Source organism: Hemicordylus capensis, chromosome 5 (genome assembly GCF_027244095.1).
Source record: "Hemicordylus capensis ecotype Gifberg chromosome 5, rHemCap1.1.pri, whole genome shotgun sequence".
NCBI lineage: Eukaryota > Metazoa > Chordata > Lepidosauria > Squamata > Cordylidae > Hemicordylus > Hemicordylus capensis.
The window spans coordinates 21,234,550-21,259,180 of NC_069661.1; the positions used below are offsets into that span (position 1 = coordinate 21,234,550).

A 24,631-nucleotide genomic window follows, 5' to 3' on the forward strand; every position below is an offset into this window, starting at 1 on the left:
GTGAAATATCGCCGTGTCTCCTTGATGGTGGAGAGGTAACACTGGAGTATGCTTGTTTATTGATGACAAACATTATTAAGTGTTGGCAAAGAGGATAATATACCTTTTAAATTAGTTCCATAATCTGCAAATAGATGGTACAGCTGCAGAAATTCAGATACTGAACGTGTCCCAGTTCATTTTGAATTTCTTCCCTTTGAATTTCTTCTGGCAGTCTCCTTGTGAAAGAACTGTGTAGATTCCGTGCCCTTACAGCAGGGCTGCACAACCTCAGTCTTCCCACAACTGTTGGACTACAGCTCCCATAATTACTGACTGTTGGCCACTGTGGCTGGGGAGGACTGTGGGAGTTGTAGTCCAAAGACAGCTGGAGGCCGAAGTTGTGCATCCCAGCCTTACAGGGTTCCAGATCGAAAGCCAGACTTTATGAGCACACATAAGATTCTGACCGCAGTTTCTGACTTACACACTGGTCTGTGGACCTAAAATCGTGTCAAAATACAAAGTATATGACCTTTAGTGCAGAATCTAGTGTCTTCTGCAGACTCCTTAGAACCCACCCAGGGGTGTAGCTATAATTGAGTGGATGAGTTCAAAGAACCCAGGGGCCCCAGCTCCTGAGGGTCCCCCAGCTCCACCCCTCCCTATGTTCTTCATTATCTCCCTCACTCTGAGGGTCTGCCAGGGAGTGGGGCAAACATGGGCCCCCTCTTCCCTAACTACACCCCTGAACCCACCTGAACTTAAGTAGTGGGGCCTCAGCCTTCCAATCATGGAAACAACCACCACCGTGCTTATGGAGTTTGCCTCTTCAGACAAACGCTATGAGTGTGAAGAATGCGGCGGGGCTGGCAGGGTGAGGGTTTTTTTGAGTGCATCAGTGCTAAGATGGGGCTTTCAGGCATGCTCTCAGTATGCTGTATGAGAGTACAGCGTCCCTTTTTTGAATGTCTGAAGAGGGCTCAAGGCTAGTAACAGGCTCCACTTCTAAAGCTCTGGGTTCTGAGAAATATGCAGAATACATTAGATTGTGTGCTAAAGGCCCCGCCCATAGCTTATATTTTGACATGATTTCAAGTTCACAGACACAGAATCTGCTGTCAGAATCCTAAGTGCTGATAAAGTTTGGCTTCTGTTCTGGAACACAATAAGAGCATGGCATCTACACAGGCCTTTCACAGGGTGACTGCAATGAGCGACAAAGCTGGGGGAAACACATTTTGTGCCGAAATGGTTTCACTGGTTTTAGGGAATATTTTCTGCCACTCATTGAGATCATCTGGGGAGGTCCAACTGAAATTTCCACCAGCTCATCTGGTGGCTACTCTGGATGGACCTTCTCCGTTGCCGTCCTGAGGCTTGAAATAAGCCTCCCTGAAACTCCCTGCAGAAATAAGAACATCCCCATCTCTGACAGCTTTCAAAGGCTGTGAAGACACCTTTATTTATCTAAGCTTTGAATTAGATTTATAGAATCTGTTGTTTTAAATTGTTTTATATGCTTGATGTTTTAATTCTTGTTTTAATTTATTTTTTTTGTAAACTACCCAGAGATGTATGAGGAGAGGAGAGAGGGGAGCTGGTCTTATGGGTAGCAAGTATGACTTGTCCCCTTAGCTAAGCAGGGTCCACCCTAGTTGCATTTGAATGGGAGACTACATGTGAGCTCTGCAAGATATTCCCCTTGAGGGAATAGAGCCACTCCGGGAAGCGTATCTAGGTTTCAAGATAGGTTCCCTCTCCGGCATCTCCAAGATAGGTCTGAGAGAGATTCCTGCCCACAACCTTGGAGAAGCCACTGCCAGTCTGTGTAGACGATACTGAGCTAGATAGACCAAAGGTCTGACTCGGTATATGGCAGCTTTCTATGTCCTTTGTTCCTATGTGAGTTTTGGGCGGTATATGAATGATAGATAAAAATGTCCACTTGTCCAGTTGCTTGATTTTTTCATTTCATCTAGTTACTTGATATCTAAAATGTAAGGAGTAAAAATATGAACACTCTTTCTACTGAAGACTCCTCTTGGCTCTTGTACATTCAGTTTTCTTTGTTGGATGAATATACGCAAAGTCCTTTTTGATCTGCTATTTTAATTGCTACTTGGTTTTTTCCCCCTTTTGCCTTCCAAATGCAGCTGATCCCACTGCTCTGGGCTTCATCATTTCTCCGTGGTCTCTGCTTCTCCTTCCATCTGGCAGTGTATCATTTACCGATGAAAATGTTTCCAATCAAGACCTGCGAGCATTCACAGCACCAGAAGTTCTGCAAAATCAGTCACTGTCGTCTCTCTCTGATGTTGAAAAGGTACAGCCATTTCTTCTGCAGTATTTACTTAGGCTTTGTCTAGAAAAGGGAAAGAATATAATAGAAGTGAAGTATTCCAAAGTGGAGACTGTTCTTAGCTATTGCACATAAGAGCTTCATGTAGAAAGCTATCCCCTCTACACACTTCCTCAGTCTTCTTTCAAGAGACACAGTCAAGATCTCTTGACTTATGGTCTATTTGCATTGACCCAGATTTTAAGCTCTGCATGTGGCTGGCCAAGGGTGTGAGATCCTGCTGCATGTAAAATGTTTAGTGTGAACCAAGACTTCCATGAATGCATTCTATGCAGAAGAGGCCCTGCCCATGGGATCCCGTTTTTGCAGTGGACAGATGCGGCTGATGGATGTCTACTCATGAACAAATGTTAGCATTTTGGCCTTGTTTCACATGGAATATTCAACTGAATTGTGAAAATGTTATAAGTTGAGTTGCACTAGGGGTGTGCAAACACTTCCCACTCCTCTGCCTTTCAGGCCTGCAGCAGGATCTCCTAGGCAGTTAGCTAGTGAAAATATACCAACATTTTAGACAGAAACTAATAAAGTTGTTACTGAGAGATGCTAATGTGCAACTGGCATTAAAATGGAAGAGAGGGATCTGCCAGTTCTTAAACAATGGCTTCTTAAGTTCTGGGAAATTTTAGTTATGGGCAAGATGGGAGGAGAGCTGGTCTTGTGGTGGCAAGCATGAATTGTCCCCTTTGCTGAGCAGGGTCCACCCTGGTTTGCATTTGAATGGGGGACTACATGTGATCACTGTAAGACATTCCCTTTAGGGCAGGGCTGCTCAACTTTGGCCCTCCTGCAGATGTTGGCCTACAGCTCCCATAACCCCTGGCTATTGGCCACTGTACCTGGGGATTATACTATATAATAATAATAATTATTATTATTATTATGGGAGTTGTAGTCCAAAAACAGCTGGAGTGCCTAAATTGAGCAGGCCCGCCTTAGGGGATGGGGCTGCTCAAGTCATTCAGTTTTATGTTTATTATTTTGAAAGGTGGTTACTGTGTTTTTTACTTATGTGGACTCTGCAAAAACATTATACAAGAGACTGTTAAGACTCGCCTCGATATTTATTTTTTTAAGACTCAAAATATTTGTTTTGTGAATGAAAAAGACAAATGAAGATTTAACAAAGCCTGGATTAAACGTTTACAGATTTACTTGCACCGCAGCTTCTAAGTTCAGTATACACACTGGACGTATTCAGTGACCTCACTTGCAACCAGGCATACCAATGAAGTGTAAAGCGGGGAGCCGGGCTTGAAAAAACAAACTTTCCCCACTCAAAAAGAGGCATCCCATTTTCAGGCAGGCTCAGACACATTCAGGTCTGGATTGGTCTTGAATGGGGTTCACATTCCACCCCTGCTGCTATCTTTCCCTATCAGTTTCTCCTCTACCTCCCCTAGCAAAAACTCCTTTATCTTTGCAGATTTGGGGTGGGTTTGTAAAATGGTAACAAAGGCCAGCCTATCTCACTCCTGCACTTGAAATGACATTTGAGCATGTCCAGGGTGTCATTTTCTGTCATTGGAATGCTCATAAAACTCAGGCTTTTTCAAGTATTTGGTAGGAATGCTTACCAAACCCTTAAAAAAAAAGAATTTAAATAATTTTAGAGTCTGGTTTTAAACCAAATCCCTCCCATTTTTTCATTGCATTATAGATTACAGACAATATTAAATTAAAATGTCACTTTAAAAATGATATTTCTGTACATGAAGCTACCTTAAACTGAATCAGCCCATTGGCCCATCTAGCTCAGTATTATCTACACTGACTGACACTCTTTAGATTTCAGACAGAATTCTCTCCCAGCTCTCTTTGAAGGTGCCAGGGATCGAATCAGCCCCACCAGGGCCTGAATTTCCACATGCACTCTACCACAGTGGGCTGGATTTAGGCAAAGCTCTAACCCGTTGTTTGTTCTGTGCTTACCCTCAACATTCTACATGAGATTTCAGCCAGGCAGCCTTGAGGATCTCTCCCACATCCCACCACAGGGAGAGCATATACCTTGGGGTGCAGTGTGGCTTGATCAGTTACCCCTTAACACACGCTAACAAGCCTTTGCTTAAGCCCAGGGTTTTCAGTCTTGGGTTCCCAGATGTCATTGGACTACAACTCCCATCTTACCCAGCCGCAATGGCCAAAAGCCATTGTGTCACCTCAGGACCCAAAGCTGGCAACCTCTGGCTTGTACGAACCCCTGGATTGTAAAAGTCTGGAATTGTTCATTATTCTTATAGGTGGTCCTATAGATTCAGGAAATACTAGTTAGTCCATATGAACCAAGTATTGCAAAATGAATGGCAAGATCTTGTCTGTGCTCTCTCTGACTCTCTTCCAGCTATCACAGTCTACTGTTGCTACTGTTTATTATGAGTTGCATCGGACAAACTCCATGCTGCAGACCAGGGTTACTGCTAGAGTGTAGAGCCACATGTGTTTCATGTTGCATTCTCCAGTGTCCCATGTAGCAGTCCAATCTCTGTGTTTTGGCATGAGTTTTTCTTGCCTGGTGATGAAGGCAACAGGAGCACAGCTCGTAATATAAAATAGAAACTGGCAAGAAATAAGCCCCTGAATACTCATGGGTTTTCCTGCTCCTCAGTTTTATCTCACTTCAACCTCTTATTAATTCCTCAAACATAAAAACAAATGCAAGATTACAGTGAGTAATAAGGGTTATGAAAGTGCCTTCTATTGAGTGTGACCACTGGTCCATCTAGCTCAGTTTTGTCTATACTGATGGCAGCAGTTCTTCAGAGTTTCAGACAGGGATCTTTGTCAGGATTGAAATCTAGGATCTCCTGCATACAAAGCGTCTTCTCTACCACTGAGCTGCAGCCCCTCCCCAAAATATAGGGCAGTGCAAAATTGCCTTCTGCTGAGTCGGACCTTTGATCTATCACAGAGAGTATTGTATTGCCCATGTTGATAGGTAGCAGCTCTTCAGGATTGAAGTCAAGGGTCTTTCCCAGCCCTACCTGCAGGTAGAATACCGTGGATTGAACTTGGAACTTCCTTCATGTAAAGCAGGTGCTCTGCCACTGAGCTATGGGCCTCTGCAAGTATTGACTCATTTCATACATAATGCCTAAACCCTAGTTTGACCCTCATGGCTGTGCCTCAGGCATATGTGCTCCTCTACTTCTTTTCATACTCTTTGATACCCACCCACATTTCCTGGCCTGTACAAACGGATGAGCTCTAGTCAGACATTACGTTGTACGAGTGTATAGAGATCTGTAAACACACATACATGTTTTTGACTGTACTTTCATTTATTTTAAAAACGAACCTGGGTACAGGTCCTTCAAATATATGATACAGATAGGAAATGTACTGCTTTACCTGTTCAACATAGCATGTGAATAACTGTACCTATGTTCAGATCTCTGTGTGTGTATGCTAGACACTTGCCATACAAACACTGAACATAGCAGGTGAAAAGGGCTACAGAAGACCCATAAGCCAGAACTGGAAACCATTGTTGGAAGTAGTTTTCTAATTTGGAGGCAAACGGTAGGCCCATTCACATGTTATGTCCAACACTGGTACAACAAGTGTATAGCATACACAGGTACAGATCTGTACATAGGTGAACTCCTTCACATGTTAAGTTGAATGCAGGTACAGAAGCACACTTTCTATCTGTACCCTACATTTGAAGGACCTGTATTCACATTCACTTCATTCATTCATTCATTCATTCATTCATTCAATATACCGCCCTTCCAAAATGGCTCAGGGTGGTTTACAACAGAATAAAAACAATTAAAACCAGTTAACAATTAAAATCAAAACTATAAAAACAGAATAAAAACAATTAAGCATTCAAACAGTTTTTTAAAAAACTTTTTAAAAAACCACAGGTACAGTCATTCACACAAACATGTGTATGAGTGTACAGGACACTTGTACAGCATAATTGGGCTAATAGTTTGCACAAATTGCCCAATTTGGGTACAGTGGCAGCTGTAGTTAGCCAAAATGTCAGGAAATGACAGGAATCAGAGTACATGAGATAAGGAGGGAGCATGAGAACCTGAAAACACAGTCATGACAGCAAAATTGAGGTTTGGCAGCTGCATGTGAACCAAGCCACTGTCCGAGGACAACACACACCTATTTCTTTGTTTAGTTCATTTGCCTCTTACATTTTTACTCAGTTGTAGCAAAAGAAATACACACTAACATGGGAGTATAAAGCAAGGACAAAAAATGATCTGTTTTTAAGTTACAAGGGCTTACAAATTAAGAGAAGCACACTCTTTTAAGGCAGAGATTATTACTTTAATTAAAAAGCAAGTCCATCTCTTAATGCTTCGCAGTTAAGCACACTGTGTGCCTGCAAATTACTTCTGGTTTTCAATATTTTGCTTCAGTCATAGCCCATCAAGAATGTTTCTGAGTTGGAATCTGCTTTATTTTCAGCTCTTGTTGCTGAAATCTGAGCATGTCCCACAAAAGTGCTGAAACCAAAACAAATTCCCATTTATAATGACCTCCTGAAACACAATGACAGGGTTGCATGAGCCTCTGGGTTATGACTTCATTCCCAAACCAAAGAAATGATGTACTCAGTGATAAATTTCTGGCAGACTGCTTGACAGACAAAAGAATGCCTTGTTGGTCACTTGCTAAATTCAAACTAAAAAAAATAAAAGGGGGGGGGGGGGGCGCACGGCGAACTGTATTAACTCTAGTGTTGCCAGAAATGCAGTTTCAGCTCATTTAACAAATAATAGATTTGAGGAGCAGCTCATTTCTTATGAAAAAAGCTGAGCATTATAAAAACCTTTAAGAAAGAAATAAACTATCAGCCTGTGTGCTCAAATTGAGGAACCTTGCATCTAACTGCCAATTTGTAGAAACATTTGCATTTAAAAGAATCACTTTCTGTAGCAGCTGTTTCACATCATCTGGTTCTCATGTGGTTATGATTCTTTTTTGGATCTTTCCTGTGGGTCCTGCGAATGGAGCTTCCTCCTCCATTTTATATCACCTCCTCCTCTTCTGCCGCCATCATAAACACAAGTAACTCCACTTCTTATTTGTGTTGTAGATTCATATTTATTCTCTTGGGATGACACTGTACTGGGGAGCTGATTATGATGTTCCGCAAAGCCAAGTGAGTATTAAAAATGTGGTGTTTGCCCTTATGTGGCCACAGCTAAATACTAGCAGGCCATCTCATGTTGGTTCCTGCTTCTCTGTTGCAAAGCAGTGCTTGGTGTAGGCAGGTTGCTGGGGAGAAGTGGCGGGCAGGAAGAGGGGTGTTTTACGTCTGCCTCTCCCCTGCCCACCGCTATTCTTCTCTGTGAATCATGACTGTCGATAACCACAAATGGGAGGGGCTATTGCCAAGTGAGTGGGGCTACGACAAAGGGTTGTTTGGGCAATCCTTCACTTGATGGGCCCACCTCATCAAATATGAGCATGCCCATCTCCCTGTCCAGTGCACCTTCCCTGAACTGCATGGGAACACAGGTCATCCAAAGTGTCCCTTTACACACACTCCAAACTGTTAATTTTATTTTTATATCTCGCTCTTCCTCCAGAATGATGTACATTGTTATATTTATTCTCACAACAACCCTGTGAGGTAAGTTAGGCTGAGAGATGAGTGACTGGTCCAGAGTCACCCAGTGAGTTTCATGACTGAATGGGGATTTGAACTTGGGCCTCCCCGTTCATAGTCCAATACTCTAACCACTATACCACGCTGGCTTTCCAGATACTGCTTTGAAGAAGTATTTGGATCAAACAAATTATCTCCCATTTTGATTCAGGAATGATGTGTTGGATGGGGGGCACATTTTTTTTAATGAATATTAAATGAAAGTGTTAAAAAATGAACCTTGCACAACAAGACATGTAATAGAAGATAACTACCCACTATGAATGCTGACAGACAAAGATGGAGGTTAGAATCCAGATGCCTATGGGACCTGAGAAGCAGTAATATCATAGAGGGAGTATACCCTGTAGAGCACGTTTGTTTTTCAACAGAATTTACAAGATGATCAACTTGTAATACGGGTGGGGTAGGGGGAACTAAGTCATTCCCAGCCATATAGGTGTTGTCACGTCATTGTAAGATCAGGCTAGCTGCAGCGATCTGGTCAGTTTACTTCTTTAGTTTCTGCATTATGGAGAAGCATATCCTTACATAGGCCCAGTTCACACAGAGTTTTTGTTGTGGTTTGCTGGTGCACTAAAAAGATCTTCCTGGCACTGTAATATTTACATTCACATGACATTTTGGTATCGTTCAAACAATTGACATAGTGGTTTCTGTTTTTCATGCAATTGACACAAATGCTGATGCCACCATTCTTTCACTGTTCTGTATTACTAATGGTTTTTCTGTCTGTCTTGTACGTTTTGATTAATCTTGTGCATCACCTTGAGCATTTTTAGCTGGGAAAGCAGTAGACGAATGCTGCAAATAAATGTTGAAGGTGGGCAGGATTTTAGTCTGGGATCCAGGAATCGGCGTAGGGGGTGGGGATTAATCTACCTCTTTGTTTTGATCAGGACTGTCTGTTGAATAATAAAGGCATTTAAAATTAGGTGACAGTTTTACTTTTAACCTGCTATACAGTTCTTCTTACGAGATGTCTGAAAGCTTCCTTAAGCTGATTATTTCATGATCTCCTATTACTACTGGTACTACTACTACTATTTATATACTGCTTTTCAACAAAATGTTCTCAAACCAGTTTACATAGAAAACAAGAAGAAAATGGTTTCCTGTCTTCTAAGGGCTCACAATTGAAGAAGAAGCACAAGGCAGATACCATCAACAACCATTAGTGATATGCTGTGCTGGGGTATAAGAGGGCCATTTGTTTAGAGATAGGCAGATATTATTAACCAGATCTTCCTGCCATTTTCTTTCAAAAATCAGCCTATCAAACTTGGGGATCACTTAAACAGCATACTGCTTGGCATGTGTGAAGACGTTGTTTATGCCCGCGTGTCCGTTCGGACGGTCCTGGATGCTTGCAGTGCTCACATAAGGAACAGTAACTGTGCACCTTCCTTCTCGTACGTGAAGCAGTTGGTTAAACTGGTTCTGGGAAGCTTGTCTGGGGTAAGTGTTTGCCAGGAGGTTGAGCAATAACTCAAGTTAGCAAAACTGTTGGGAAGAAATGGGTGCATCCTAGTAATAATCTCAGTCTTCCTCAAAGAAACATTCTAAATGTGAGAGAGCAAGTGAGAACTTCTTTAATCTTTCTTCCGCTTAGAGTGCTAGCAAGAAATGTGTCAAGAGAACTAATCATGTGGGAACACACACACACACACACACACACACCGCTGCTCACCTAAAAACCATTTGGATTTTTTGAAAGTTACTATTGAATACTGAGAAAACAAGTTATTTTTACACATTTAGCAGAAACACTAAAACAAGTGGAAGAAGCATAACCCCTTGACTGCTCCTTTCCCCCACTTTTAGAGGGGGGAAATGCCAGTTTCATTGCAAAGGATAAGAGGGTAGATAGCGGTAGGGAGGTCTCATTAGACATAGGTGTGGCCTTGCAGGATCTGTCCTTAGCTGGAAAGGACCTCATGAGCATCATTTCCTTCTGGGGATCATGTGATTTGTAGTTTATCTCACACTGAATGGAACTGGGAAGTAGACAGAAACTATTAAAAATGCTTCATGGTGGTCATTTCCTGCTGGGGAGCATGGGGGTTTAACTTCCTCTGTCTCCTTATTCAGTTCAGGAGGCAGAGAAAACTGCAAAACCTATGAACCTTGGCAGGAATGACACTCCTGAACATGCTCAGGACTGGTTGTCCACTAAAAAAAGTCCTTTCCCTCTCTGGAAATGCTTTGATGGGTTTCCCTCCCAGGAGGGGAGCTGAGAGGTAACCAACGTTTTGTGCTTTCTACACCATAAGATAGGGAGGAAAGCCGGCCTTGTGGTAGCAAGCATGAATTGTCTTTTTTGCTAAGCAGTGTCCACCCTGGTCGCATTTGCATGGGAGACTACATGTGAGTACAGTAAGACATTCTCCTTAAGGGATGGGGACACCCTGGGAAGAGCATCTGCGTGCAAGTTCCAAGTTCCCTCCCTGGCATCTCCAAGATAGGGCTGAGAGAGACTCCTGCCTGTAACCTTGGAGAAGCTGCTGCCAGTCTGTGTAGATCATACTGAGTTAGATGGACTAATGGTCTGACTCAGTAGAAGGCAGCTTCCTATGTTCCACTTTCTCCTCTTCTCCCATTAGAGGTTTCCAGCATTCTCTAATTTTTCACCTGCCCATTTTAATTAACTGAATCCAACGCTGTAGCAGTTCCCTCAAGGGGAATCTTTTGCCTTGGACTCGGTTGAGAGGTCAGGTGATGACCTTTTAATGTTTGGTTTTTCTGCACACCTGCAAATGTGCAGTTTCAATTTCAGACTTGGAAATTAAGTCTAGTTGTTCCGGGTATATGCCATAACCTCAGGGCCGTCCACATTCTGGCAGGTTTAGGATAATAGAGCAATGATATTCACTGTTTTTCGATCAAGGGCCACTTTAGCGGTGGTGGGAGGGAGGACCAAAACAACCCTGCAGTGTGAGAGCCTTTTCCCACTGTGCTGACCTCTGTACAGTACTGTACTTTTCTCAGTGCTGGTAGGCCCCTAAAGAGAAATTGAACCTTCTCTTAAGAGCTCTGTGGGGAAAGTGCTGGGAAGGGCTATACTTCCCAGCATTCCGTGCACACCTTTCAAGCTGCTTCAGGGGCTCAGCAGGGCGTTTCCCTTAAAGGAGCCCCCCGCCCAGCTCTGGCCAAAGCTCATCACTGCATGGTGAGAATGGGTTTCTCTTCAGGGACTGTGCAGAATATTTAGCTGAGGGCCTCATTTAAGGTTGATGGGGGCCGCCACTGGTCCCTGAGCCTTATAGTGAAGAGCTGATATAGATCCTTCTTAACAGTTGAATGGTGGCCAGCTACTTTGGCCCGTATCCCTCTTCTTATGCGTAAATTCTTTCCAGTGCATAAGAGCCACCTAATAGCGCAGCGGAGAAATGACTTGATTATCAAGCCAGCGGTTGCCGGTTTGAATCCCCACTAGTATGTTTCCCAGACTATGGGAAACACCTATATCAGGCAGCAGCGATATAGGAAGATGCTGGAAGGCATCATCTCATACTGTGCGGGAGGAGGCAATGGTAAACCCTTCCTGTATTTCTACCAAAGACAACCACAGGGCTCTGTGGTCTCCAGGAGTCGAAACCGACTTGACAGCACACTTTACCTTTACACCTATTCAAACAATTCATTGGATATCATAGGCCGGTTGTGACTTCACAACACCAGCTCAGATTTGTACTGGCAAAGTTCATTGAAGGTATAGCAGGATGCCATTTGGCCTGCAGCATCTTGCCTTTAAATTATGCTGCAGACATGCTACTGATTTGATCAAATAATTGCACTGCTCTTTTGTTTGTTTTAAATGAGGGAATGTCAGACTCCCAAGTGCAGCCAGGGTCCAGACACCAAGCAGGAAGACACTTGTACAAAGATATGTGTCATGTGGAGTGTTGACAGAGCTGTGAGTCATCCCGATATCTCACTCTAGCATTGAGCATTCAAAATGTTAGCTCTCACCTTGGCTTCTGAAAAGTATCTCTCCAGTTCTGTTGACCAAATCAAGCCGAGGTGTAAAAGGCTGAGTGTTCTACCTAGATTAGGAGCTTTTACCTCTTGTCGAGGTCAATTGCAGTTGGGCGATTCTTGTGTGTTTTCACTTGAATTCATCCATGCCTTGCTTCAGCAATTTCGTATCTGTGCAGGAACTCTTTTGCATACACAGAACCTTCCTGCTTGCAAGGGAAGATAAGGAACAGATCTGCTATTGCAGATTGTCTTCTCTGTCTGCAAGACTGGGAAACAAGCATGCATAAATCATAATGGAATAACTTTTATGTTAGCCAAAGTTATAAATATACGAAGCTTCCTTATGCAAAGGATCTAGCCCTGTGTGACAGCAGCATTCCAGAGTCCCAGGAAGAGTTCTTTCCCATCATGTGCTACCTGGTCCTTTTGATTAAAGATCCCAGGGATTGAATTTGTGTGCAAAGCACGTGCTCTACCACTGAGCTGCTATAACGGAAGGGAAATGGAAGGTTTCCTCTAATGGTAATGCTTAAAACTGCTAGCATGTTATGAACGCAGATGTATATGCAAAACAATGAGACAATTTCCTTCAGGTTAGAAATGAGCTTCCGATAGATAGTGTAGATAATGGCTTGCCTAGGGCTGCCCCTTAAGTACTTGCCTTAAGTGAGATCTGAATTTTACAGCTTTCAGCTCATTCTTAAAAATCAGTCACTCATGTACACTTGATAGGGAACCAGAATCTGAATCTCTTTAAAGTGTGAAATGGCCCTTTGTGTGTATGCGTGCGCTCACACACAAAAATCTTAATAGAAAATGTATTAGTACAGGGTTTTTTCAAAAGTGTTTTTTCAAGCAGTATCCAGTGAATGTAAGAATTCAAGTGTTATCCAATAGGTTTTTAGAAGTTGTGCTATAACATTTTGTAAGATTGGTGGGTGTTGATTTTTAGAGTGTGTGTGGGGTGGTGGTGGAATGTCTTCACCTTTTAAAATGTTTTAGAATTTATGATCATGTGAGCAGGCTAGGGAGTTTGAACAGAGCAGGCTAGGGAGTTTGAACTTATTGCCTCTTGTGCAGTGCCATGAGCATTAAAAACAATTTAATTTTGTAGTGCAGGTGGAGTCTTAAAGGTTGTTCACATGACGTAAGTGTGTGGGGCCCGGGAGGGTGGGGGGGTTGAAGGCAGGATTGCACCTACCTCCCCACCCACCCCCAGATGATCTGGCTGTCGTCCTCATCCACACTGCTCATGCACCCACATAAGCCACACTGCAGCAAGTGGTGCAGCCATCTGGAGGCCTCCAGAAATCCCACAGTGCACCATTCAAAGAGCCACCTGGCTCTGTGAATGCTCAGGCTTCTTGTAGCCCAAGCATTCATATAACTGGAGACTGGGGTAGAAGTGTGTGCTCCTGCACGACCGCCAGTGAACAGCACTGAGGTCGAGACTGATCCCAGTGCTTCACATGAGCTGCCCTACCCAGGTAGGGCTGCTCGTGTGAATAACCTTTCTGTCTAGAGCTTTAAGGTACTACCCTTACTAACCAAGAAAGTTACAGGCTTCAGCTTTGTGGTTCAGTAACAAACTGAAACACTGATACAGTTAAAATACCCTGGTTTGCCATGATCATTGTCTCTAAATTAATTCAAATGATTGCCTTTTTCCACTTGAGTATGCAATTGGAATTGTGTGTGTTAAGAAGCAAATGCATCAAGACACCACAAAGTCACCTCCAAGCGTGTTCATTTTCAGAGAAGAGAGAGTTAATTTTGTTGTTGATTTTAGGATGTCTGAAAAGGGGTCTCAGTAAGTCTTTCAGGAAACGATTTAAGCACTCCAATGGCCAATGTAGCATTCTGTATGGGATAATATCCTACACAATCATTTGGAAGCCTCCTTCCTACAGACAGCACCCTTTTGCCAAATCCATTTTGTCTAATTCAGCTATCAGTGGTTCTAGTCCTAAGCACACTGACTGAAAGTAAGTGGTATTGGGATTAAGAAGGACTCGCTTGTCAGTAAATCCTCTCAGAAACTGAGCAGCTAGCTGCTTTGCTTGTTTTCATTTCAGTTTTCACTAATTAAAGAAGGGTTTGTAGAAATGGGTTAGGGTCAAGAATATTTTCAGCATCCTTGGCAGAGACAGTTAGTCAAGCGTAGGATGGTCACATATTAACCAAAGGGAAAAAGAACTGTGCCTAAAGCATAACCAAGCAAGGAAGCTTGAGAGGCATTCCCACCTTAAACCACTTTATTTTAATGTAGAGAATTGTTTTAATGGTTTAAAAACCTCTGGGCAGACATATATTGAATTTTTGGTTATGTTTTGGTTGAGGGAAGCAGGGCTGTGGGTGGGGGGGAGAATTCGAAATGTGCTGACTGTTCTATCTAGTACTTCTGAGTCAAGTTGCTAACATGGATTTTTCAGATCGGCTTAATCTGCCTTCTTTGCAGGTGGATCAGCTTCCCTGCGTTGGGGACACAAAACTGCAGACTGACAGGAGCCAGGCTATCCGGGAGAGGCTGAGAGGAAAAGGACTTCCTACAGGTAATGTTTAGCAATGAAGGGAGTCTGGATGTTGTAGAAATTCAGATTACCTTTTAATCTTCTGTCTTCCAGTTAAGTACTCTGAGGGAGGTAGACTTGCTCCTAGGAATGTTACTAAAGTTGAAATTCATGATGCAAGGCATTATTCTGGAAACCTCTCACTCTCTAATACAGCAGACTTGGTAAAAAATTTTAGCTTCTGTGCATTAAGCACCTTTGTGGGAGAATATATCCTACGTTGAATATACTCTGCAATGTAATCACCTCTGCTGTGTGTCCGAAGAGAAATTCAGATGTGGATGTTGTTGTTGTTGACATAAGGTGTTTTGTTGATATCAGGAGATTTTTAGTTATTAAAAATTAAAGGAAAATCATCAACATGCGGATAGAATACTGAGAGATCCATCCATCCATCCCTAGGGATACCTCCTGACTTTATGACCAGCTTAATAGGTTGTGCTTCAGAAAGCAGATTATCCACCACATGGTCAGATGCTACTAAGTGGTTTGAAGGTTATGCACAAAGTGGAGGGGGAAATATGCAGTTCTGGTCTTGTGGGGAAACAGTCGGATTCCTTCAACACAAGGCATCTTCAGACCCTGAATTTCAGGTAGGCATCTCAGACCAATAATGTGGATGCAGATTCAGGCTAGACATTAGGAAGACTTTCCTGTTGTAAGAGCTGTTCAGCAGTGGAACAGTCTGCCTCATAGTAGGCCCTCCTTTGTTAGAGGTTTTCAAGAAGAGGCTGAACAGCCATCTGTTAGGAGTGCTGAAGCAACTTTGTGCATTGAGCAGGGGTTTGGACTAGAAGACCTAGGACAGCTGGGCTTGTGGTAGCAAGCATGAATTATCCCCTTTGCTAAGCAGGGTTCACCCTGGTTGCATTTGAATGGGAGACTACATGTGAGCATTGTAAGAAATTCCCCTCGGCGGATGGGGCTAGTCTAGGAAGAGCACTTGCATGCAGAAGGTTCCACGTTCCCTCCCTGGCATCTCCAAGATAGGGCTGGGAGAGATTCCTGCCTGCAACCTTGGAGAAGCCACTGCCAGTCTGTGTAGACAATACTCAGCTAGATGGACCTATGGTCTGACTCAGTATATGGCAGCTTCCTATGTTCCTATGAGTGATGGACGGATGCAGTGTTCTCTCTAATTTTTTTCATCTGTGTGCGGAATGAGTTTTTTGTTCCGGGCGGCAGTATCAAGGCAGTGTGTGCACACCTGCATTCAGAGTGGGGCCTTCTGGATTCAGCCTGAGCAGGATCTAAAATTAACTGAGCAGACATTAAAGAACTGTGTGACCGTGCGCACATGCACACACCTTAGAGGGAACTCTGGACGGATGGCAGAATCCCTTCCGGGTCAGTCCCATCTCCTGTCCAGTCCAGTTTAGCATAATCTGCCCTTTCTTTCGTTTTATTTTCTATTCCTCCATTTTGGCTTCAGTAAAGAAGTGGGAATTAGCAGCATGGATTTAGTTTCTTGCTCCATCTGCCTTCTGTGTTTATCAAGTATTTGCGAGCATAGCCCCATGTGAAGATTGAATACCTCATAAAAGCATGATATATCTGGCTGTTGCGGTGGTATAATGCTTGTAACCATGGGATACCTAGTAAGTATTTTTATTACTGCAAATTTCCTAGACAAATATTCAAGATAAGAATATTTGCTTCTCCCCACTTCCTTCCAAAATGAAGCCGCGCTAAAATATTTAACTGGTTATTTATAGTGCCTTCATTGCAATGGCTCCTGTGTCTTTAAATTATAGAATTGTAGTAGAGTGTCACTGTAAAAGTAGCAGAATAGTTACAATTATTTTAAATAATGCAAGCATCACTTAATAATTTAATTACTCATATATATATAGAGAGAGAGAGAGAGAGAGTATTATGAAGGACTCCGTGAATAAATCCCTTCAAAGCATATTCTCAAAACCTCATTATAAATCTGAAAGTGCAAGGGGCTGCAAGAAATTGTAGAAGGGGAGAATGGAAAGTGGGCAAAGTTTGTTTGTTTGCCTCTTCCAACCCCCTTGCTCTCTTCAGTGTTCCCGTTCTTGATCACTATCCCCACTCATTCCTGGGGTGGAATCTGGAGCTTACATTCTAGCATTGGCTTCCATAAGAATGCTTGTGCAACTGCGATATGTCGTGTGTTTTTAAAGGAACTCTTTGCACAACTGTGCAAAGTTTTCAGCGCAACTGTTTAGCCCTGTTTTTAGAGCAACTGAATGATCTTATTGCTTGTCTCCCAAGTGCTTCATTATTCAGAATGTCAGCCGCTGATTCCATGGAGCCCAGGCCTCTGCTCTGCTCTAAGATCTTTGTGTGTGATGGTGACCCTGGGACAGGATTGCTCTTGTCGCAAAGTTCTTTCCACAATGGTGGCTTGATAGCTGTTAATCCCACTCTGTGATGCCCTTGGGGCTCTCCATTCCCTTCTCCTTGATTGATTGATTGATTGATTGATTTCTATACCACCCTTCCAGAAATGGCTCAGGGTGGTTTACACAGAGGAATAATAAATAAATAAGACAGATCCCTGTCCCCAAAGGGCTCACAATCTAAAAAGAAACATCAGATAGACACCAGCAACAGACAGTGGAGGTACTGTGCTGGGTGTGGAGAGGGCCAGTTACTCTCCCCCTGCTAAATAAAGAGAATCACCACATTAAAAGGTGTCTCTTTGCCAAGTTAGCAGGGGTTAATGCCCCTCATTTGGCCTCAGAGTCTCTCTGTGGGAGAGGGGAGGTTAACATCACCTTGTCCCCCTCCTCCACTATAGGGAGTCACCGTCCTCCCAGACTCTCAGGATAGCCACACTCCAGCTAGTCCCCATCTTTTATGGTCCTCCATCACCAGCCAACTTTAAATAAGCCTCTGCATGTGTCGCACTCCCTTCAGAGGGTGTGGCTGCCATCTGGTGTGACCGCCGCCCCTTGGGGAAGACACGAGGCCCATTGGCCTGCTGATGCCCTACCCTATCCCTGCTGGGGCCAGGTTAGTGTCTAGCTTATCACTGAGACCAGCGCATGCCTGGCCACATCATCAGTCAGGGATGATGGCTCCATGCGCACCCTATTGTGTCCCAGTGCATTACATTCTGAAACACACGCTTCAATATTAATGCAAGACAAAAATTTCTTGTCTAAGCCACGGACATGCTTGGCAGGATCATGGGGTAAGTCCGATCATCCCTGCTTCCCTTGCCCCAGTTGCCCTCTGACGCCCTCCTGTGAAGATTCTGATGGAGTTGCCTTCATTCCTCACTGAAGTTAGTGGCAGTTCTGCCTTTCTCATCCTCCGCAAGAAAAGAGCAGTTATCCCAGAGAGCATCCCCCTGCTAGACCGAATTAAGGAGCAAAGCCCCCTAACAATATCAAGGTCAGGAGGAGAAGGCTGCATATGCCACACGGCTGTGCCTACAGACACCTGACTTCATCATCTGGCAAGACGCTCTATGAACGTCTAGCGAGGGGGGAAACACATCAAGAGAACTCCAGAAATCGAGGCCAAAAGGGAGGACTGAGAAGGGAATGGTTGGCAGTATCAGAACTGGAATTAAAGCCCTTGACGATTTTGCTAAGAGAAGCTCATTAGCAATTTAGTAAAAGCTGTTTCAGCAGAAGGAAGATAAGATGAAAGCCAGGTTGAAAGGTACAAGGGAGTGTATTAGCCGCAAGAAGTTCAGGATAGAGGGAATAAGCAACCCTCCCTTCAAGACCTTTGTGAGATTAAAAAAGAGAAATTGGATGGTAACTTTCAGAGAAGGTGTTTCAAGAGTGGGCTTTTGATGAGAGGAGAAACAGTAGCATGTTTACAGAAATAAACGAGCCGAGGGGGGCGGGGAATGCTAAATGCAAATTATTAGGACCAACTAAAATGTTGCAGTGTAATTTTGCTCATTACTTTATGGCATTTCAGTTGCTCTTAATAAAGGTATTTTCTTACGCTGCCCCACCCCCCCACATGGATTACCATGACTGCCTATGATTTCTGTGTGTGTGTAGTAGAAGAAACAAAATCATGATTCAAAAAATTATAATTTTTGGAGCATCAGAAGAGAGGGAAGTAGGACTTACTAAAGTGTAAATCCATTGATTTCATTGTGCTTGTTATAAAGAAATTGGTCTAAGGTTGGCAGCCATAGCTTGCTGTTAACACTGGAATGATGTTAGTGATGAGAATTGATTAGGCGTTATGTAACTCTGTACACTGCCAATGTACTTTGTCTTTGACAGTTTGGGGATAGAGGCTATATTTATCCCTTGGAGTGAATTGAGTTTCATGCTTTTAATGTATGCCTTGACCCTCGCCTTTTGTTTCCATGTGTGGAAACAAAATATATTTCCCTGCTCTCAAATAAACTTCCATCAGAATTTCCATCTCCATAAACCATTGGCAGTAATTGGGAAGCTGTATCAGAATGCAGTTCAAGAATGTCTGACAACTTTTAATACTACTGGACTGAATAGCAAATCCTTACCACAGGCTGGTTGGTTCAGGCACTTCGTTAGGGGAGTGGGTGGGATTTTATGGAGAAGTTGCATTTTTTCATCCTGTGAGAGGAAAAGCCAAAGAGTTAATGAGGAGACAATTGATATGGTTCCTGAGTTGTGGTCTGGAATTGATTCTGGGTTTATGGTTTTTGAGAGGCTATTTAAACTAAAAGTTGGGATTTCTCAAAAGCCGGCTTTTCAAAGCATAAGGGAAAAAGGAAATAAAGGGGAAAGGGGGAAAGATGTGAAAGAAAGTACCCATGTAGGTAATGAGGCTAATAAGAGAAAATGCAGTGGTGGTTGACTATTAAGAAATGTTGTTAAATGGCTTGAATCCAAAGAGCTGCAAGCAGGGCTTCACTCAGGGAATGGGGTTTGCCACCCCTTCCTCCATTCTGCAGCTCCCACTGCCCCCCCCCAGCCAATCTTGAAGGCCATGGAGCCTCAGGAATAGCATGACGATGTGGACTGCAAATGGAGAGTAGGGGCCAGTGGATATCATGCCCCACCCAATGGACTGCAAATGTGGACTGCAAATGGAGAGTAGGGGCCAGTGGATATCATGTCCCACCCCCAATGGAAGTGCTGTTCCTTCCACAGGTTCCAACAATCTATATATGCTAGCAAAATGTGCTGCTTTTTTATGGGAGAGGGTTGTGTGTGGCAGAAGGATATGTCTATTGGAAGGGCCTCTGTGAGGCGTAATGCATCGCTGTGTGTATTCATGCATTGCATGCCCTTGTGGGATTCAGTGCTAGTGCGGGAGGACAGCCTTTACTGCCTCTGTAATGGTACCCCCAAGTGTAGTGCTGTTAATTTCCCCCGTTGGAGTAAATAAGAACCATTCACTTACTTGGGGGAAAGTAAAGTGGTTCACTTAGGAACACCAATAGGATGGAGGATAAACCTGCCCCAAACACCCTAGCCTCTGGGAATCAAATTGGGTCCCACCTGTGTCGCTCCTTCTTGGAGTCTGTTTCTTGGTCACACCAGAGAGTGACGGAATGCTGGAAACTGACTTTGATCTACGTATAAAAGCTAGTTCCCGACATTCTGCCACACTCTGGTGTGACCTGTTAAATGAACAGTTCTGGAACGCTGGCGGAACGTCCCGAGACTACCTTTGGGCTTGCGTGGGGAATTAGCGAAACAGGAGTGAACATTACAGTATCAATTGTGCAAAGCTTTGGTCTGAAATAAAGGCCTGAGGTAGGACTATGGTACCATCAAATTTATGTAAGGGTTATTGGGGTACAGGAAGTAAAAAATAGGTGGATGGTAAAAGGCAATAACAACTTGATTAGCAATATCAATTAGAGACTCACAAAGAGGTGTTTTAGCTTAAAGGTCCGAATTGCAATCAGCTTAAGACTTGCCTGAGAGAAGACCTGGAGGGCAGAGTTTAGACTTAGGAGAAAAGGGATTGCTAGAGAGGGAGAGGTTATTAGTAATATCATTTTCCAATTCTATTGGTGTGTCTGTCACACTTACAGAATGGGGAATGCTGTGGTCTTCCTTCCCAAGGCCCAGGGAGAAGGACAGGGTAGATAAGAGGCCAGCATGCCGCTCACAAGCCAGGGAACTGGGAAAGCAGCTGGCTCCAGGGAAAATCCAGGGCTGGTTCTCTAAGGCAGCCAAGCGTGTGGCGCGTGGTTTGGATCAGAAGAGAGGTCCAAACCAGAAGCTGAAGCAATGGCCGTGGTAGATGGAATTGCCAGAGCCAAAGCAAACACAGATGGTGGGTCCAAAGAAGGAGCACACCATGGAACAGGGCTTGGGATTGAAATAGGCAAAAACATGCCTTCAGGCCAAACCCAGGTCACACCTCCTGGTTGCAGGGGATGACCTCCATGGTTAACAAAAGAACATATGCTGTATGATTCAATCATAGGTGTGTGCGATCTTGAAGAACAATGAAGTGAAATGGTTTGGAGAACCTGTATGGGATAGGGTAAATGAGAGTGCTCTAAACTTATGTCATGGGTCAGGAAGACCTTCTAGGTGTGGAGATTGGAATGCTTTTGCACACTAACGAGCCTCTTCCCTGGTCTGTGTCAGACCATTAACACTGCGGCAGTGAGGTGGGAGTGCTACAGCCTTATAAGAGGTCCTTTTGAGGTGATAATTAGTGAGACTACTCCTTTGTGCCAAAGAAAAGAAGAGTTTGACTATTCTTTTGAGAAATAGTCCTATTCTTTAACTCATGTCAACCCAGCCAGCATCCTCCCCCATGACTGTAAATAGAGATGGGCATGGGCATACCTTGCAGCCCTATGTCATTCTTGACCTGGGGTAAAGTTGCCCTGTGCTGCTCGTGCTAGGTGACTAACTGAAATTCCGGGTGCCATGGCAACCCTACCAACTATGGGCATGGGGAGGGCTCGCGGTCCCTTGAGTCCAAGTAGCCAAGATGGAGACTGCAAGCCTGCAGTTCCAAATCATATAGAGGAGTACTGCTTGTGGCCCCTTAACAGGCTGTTTTTGTAACAGACCAAGAAACAGAATCCAGGATAGGACTATGCAGAGGGAGTCGCAGAGTTAAGCAGATAGGATCAGGCTTGATATTCAGTGGCTCTGCTCTGCGTTAGCTCTAATCCAGTGGCATCCCCAAGTTCAACCCTTGTCATTCATTCATATAGGGGATATGTCACTTGCAGCTCTTGGTGTCTCTGTTGCAGTGATGGCAAAATCTGAACTCTTTTGTCAATGCTGGGTGGCCCAGCCCCTCCGCAACAGGGATCCTGTGGAGGGGTGTGGGAGAGTCAGTGTACCTCTGTGTGAAGAGCACCCAGAGACCTACCACACTCCCTGAAGCCTTTTTAATCTACAAGGTGTATTGTCTCCCTGTCAACCGCCGCCCCTTGGGGAAGACACGAGGCCCATTGGCCTGCTGATTCCCTACCCTGTCCCTACTGGGTCCAGGTTAGTGTCCAGCTTATCACTGAGACCAGCGCATGCCTGGCCACATCATCAGTCAGGGATGATGGCTCCATGCGCACCCTATTGTGTCCCAGTGCATTACATTCTGAAACACACGCTTCAATATTAATGCAAGACAAAAATTTCTTGTCTAAGCTCAGGATGTAACCAGGAATAAATCAGACAGGGATCAAATTTTAATTTTTCATGTACCTGATAAATTTAGGCCTGGTTTGAGCATTTTGGAACTAATTTTTTTTAAAAATGCAATTGCCTGCCTATGCATGGGAGACTTGTCAAAGCTTTATTATACATATTTTTTTACATTGCATCGCTAATAAAATTGAAGTATCTGCAGCTGTAAAATGACACATATCCAAGATGGATTCTTCTAATTCCAGGAAGAAGTTTAATGACTGATGCTGCAGAAGTTCAGAAGGCTGAAGTCTCTCAACAGGCCATGCTTAACAAAGGGCTTAGCAAGTCTATGGGGTTCTTGTCTATCAGAGACTCACAAGGTGAAGAAGAATTTTGCCATGGTATTTCCTCTGAATACAACCCTGGCCATGAAGATGCCACAGATACTTGCTGCCCTTACCGATGTAGAGCTGTTGACTTGGAAAGGAAAGGTCCTCCTGGAGCCAACTCCGGCCCCAAACGAAAAGTTTGGGCTTCCTCTTCAGATTTGCTAAGCTCATCTGACAAATTGCCTGAGAGAGACCATGGTGGGGAATCTCGCAGGCAGAAACATCACGCGGGGACCGTTTCGGTACGGACTTCGACAGCTGCCAGAAACAAGGAGGGAAGATATTCCGACGGGAGCATAGCTCTTGATATATTTGGCCCTCAGAAACTAGATCAGGTGCGCCATGTGCCAGAGACCTCGACATCTGCAGCCTTATCAAGTGCCCTTGACAGGATCAAAGAGAGACAGAAGAAGCTGCAGTTGTTGAGGGAAGCCATGAATGTAGAAGGTCAGTGAATTTTCTTGCACATTCTGTTTGGTTTGTGTGGAGAGTCATAGAGTACGTACAGTAAACAAAGGGTTAATTTGATTGCAAGGAAGATGCTGTTGCTAAGGGAGTGTGGCTGTAGGTTTCCTAGGTTGTTGTGAGAGGATTCAGCAGCTGAAAGGAGCTGCTGGAGAGAGTTGGGTTATGAGAGAAGGGACTTGCTAGGAAGTCTGGAAAAGAAAAAGGAAAGAAGCTGAGGGAGTACTCCAAGGTTGGGCAAACTTGGCCTTCCAGCTGTTGTTGAACTACTACAACTCCCATCATACCCTGCCACAATCAATTGTGGTGGGGGTGATGGGAGTTGTAGTTCAGCAATAGCTGGAGGGCCAAGTCTGCCAACCCCTGGACTAGGCCAAGGGTGGTCAACCTGAGGCAATCCAGCTGCTGCACTACAACTCCCCATCATCCCCAGGCTAGCAACAACTTATCATGAGTTATAATCCAACAACTGGGGAGCCTCAGGTTGGCTCCCCCTGCAATAGGCAAAATAAAAGCAAGAGAGATCTGATGTCAAGTGAAAGTAAGGAGGAGGGAAAGGAAGACGGTTAATTCCTTCTAAACAACTTCCAGTGGGTGACACAGTTCCTCAAAGGGCCTGAATCTGCTTCAAGGTTACACAGTAACCTACTGCATGACGTAACGGAGTCCAAAGTTTTAGCCACTATCCTAAGTACCTGAGAAGAGAATAACAATAAGTCATCTAACCCAAACCTGTCGTGTTCTATGAATTTTGGCTCCATAAACAACTTCTTTAAAAAATTAAACTTTCATATCTCACTTGTTCTCCTGATTTGGTTTGCTTTCATTTCCAATGCCTTAAGCAGCTACTGAATCAAACTGGCCAAGTGAAGAAGCCATTAATAATTAAAAGGCAAAAAAGCATTTGTATAACTTCAACCAGATAAGGCTCTTCAATAATATCTGCATCACACTGCCACACACTGGCTTGGGATCCCAGTATCCAACCGCCTCCCTTCCTCTGATCCTGTTCATAGGCTATGGAAGTGGCCTCAGACCTGCTGGTGAGGGGGTTAATCCTCACCCTATTCCTCTACCAGCTTTCAGGGAGAGGGGTAAGACTGCTCCTCACCAGGAGACACTAGGTCCAAATCACTCCCATCTCACCAGACTGCCTCATCGCTGGCCATCCAAGCCTTAAATAAAGTCCTGCAATCAGGGCAGTCCCAACCACCCTCTCCAGTGTAGCTGCCTGCATCCTCCCTCCTTCAGCTGTTGCCTTTCTTGCCAGCTGTTGAGGCCCTGCCTTCTCCTCTTTGCCACCAGGAGGCAACCTGTTGGGCCATGCTGGCCCACCCATGGTCTGTGGGTTCCTGGGTGTCCTGGCTGTCCCTGGCAACTGTGTAGGGTCCCAGCTGACGTTGCCTGAATCCAGAGGCTGTATTGCCTCCATCTTCTGGGGCCCCCGACTGAGTGAGTACTCAAGCCTGCCCGCGGCCAGCAGGAAGGCCCGACACACACACCTTTCTGAAAGTGGTAGGGCTCTTGTCAGTCTAGTTATTATCTGAGGAGAAAAAGAACCTCATGCATATGCCATCGTATATTGATTTGAAACTTGACACCCAACCTCTTTGTAGAGGCAATAACTCAATATCTATATTTGAATGAATCTTCCCCAGTCAGAAATGTTCAAAAGTCATTACCGCTAGGTGAGGGTGCCAAAA

The 24,631-nt window shown here is 44.1% G+C and overlaps 1 protein-coding gene and 1 long non-coding RNA gene across 7 annotated transcripts in view; one reads left to right on the forward strand and one right to left on the reverse strand.

Moving 5' to 3' along the window:
- The window catches only part of PTPN13 (protein tyrosine phosphatase non-receptor type 13), a 204,958-nt gene that overhangs the window by 72,455 nt on the left and 107,872 nt on the right, over positions 1-24,631 (forward strand). For 5 of the 6 annotated variants that reach the window (XM_053256446.1, XM_053256447.1, XM_053256443.1 and 2 more), the window contains 5 exons: positions 2,136-2,305; positions 7,407-7,472; positions 9,255-9,440; positions 14,422-14,515; positions 22,338-22,910. In XM_053256446.1, coding sequence (XP_053112421.1) covers positions 2,136-2,305; positions 7,407-7,472; positions 9,255-9,440; positions 14,422-14,515; positions 22,338-22,910 — 1,089 coding nt within the window. The remainder of the gene's footprint in view (positions 1-2,135; positions 2,306-7,406; positions 7,473-9,254; positions 9,441-14,421; positions 14,516-22,337; positions 22,911-24,631) is intronic. The other variant, XM_053256449.1, reaches the window with a different exon arrangement.
- On the reverse strand, positions 1,902-21,339 carry LOC128327543 (uncharacterized). Its single transcript, XR_008308666.1, has 4 exons — positions 21,280-21,339; positions 19,005-19,077; positions 11,955-12,229; positions 1,902-2,344 (listed from the first exon to the last, which is right to left on the reverse strand). It is a non-coding gene; the product is annotated as an uncharacterized LOC128327543 (long non-coding RNA).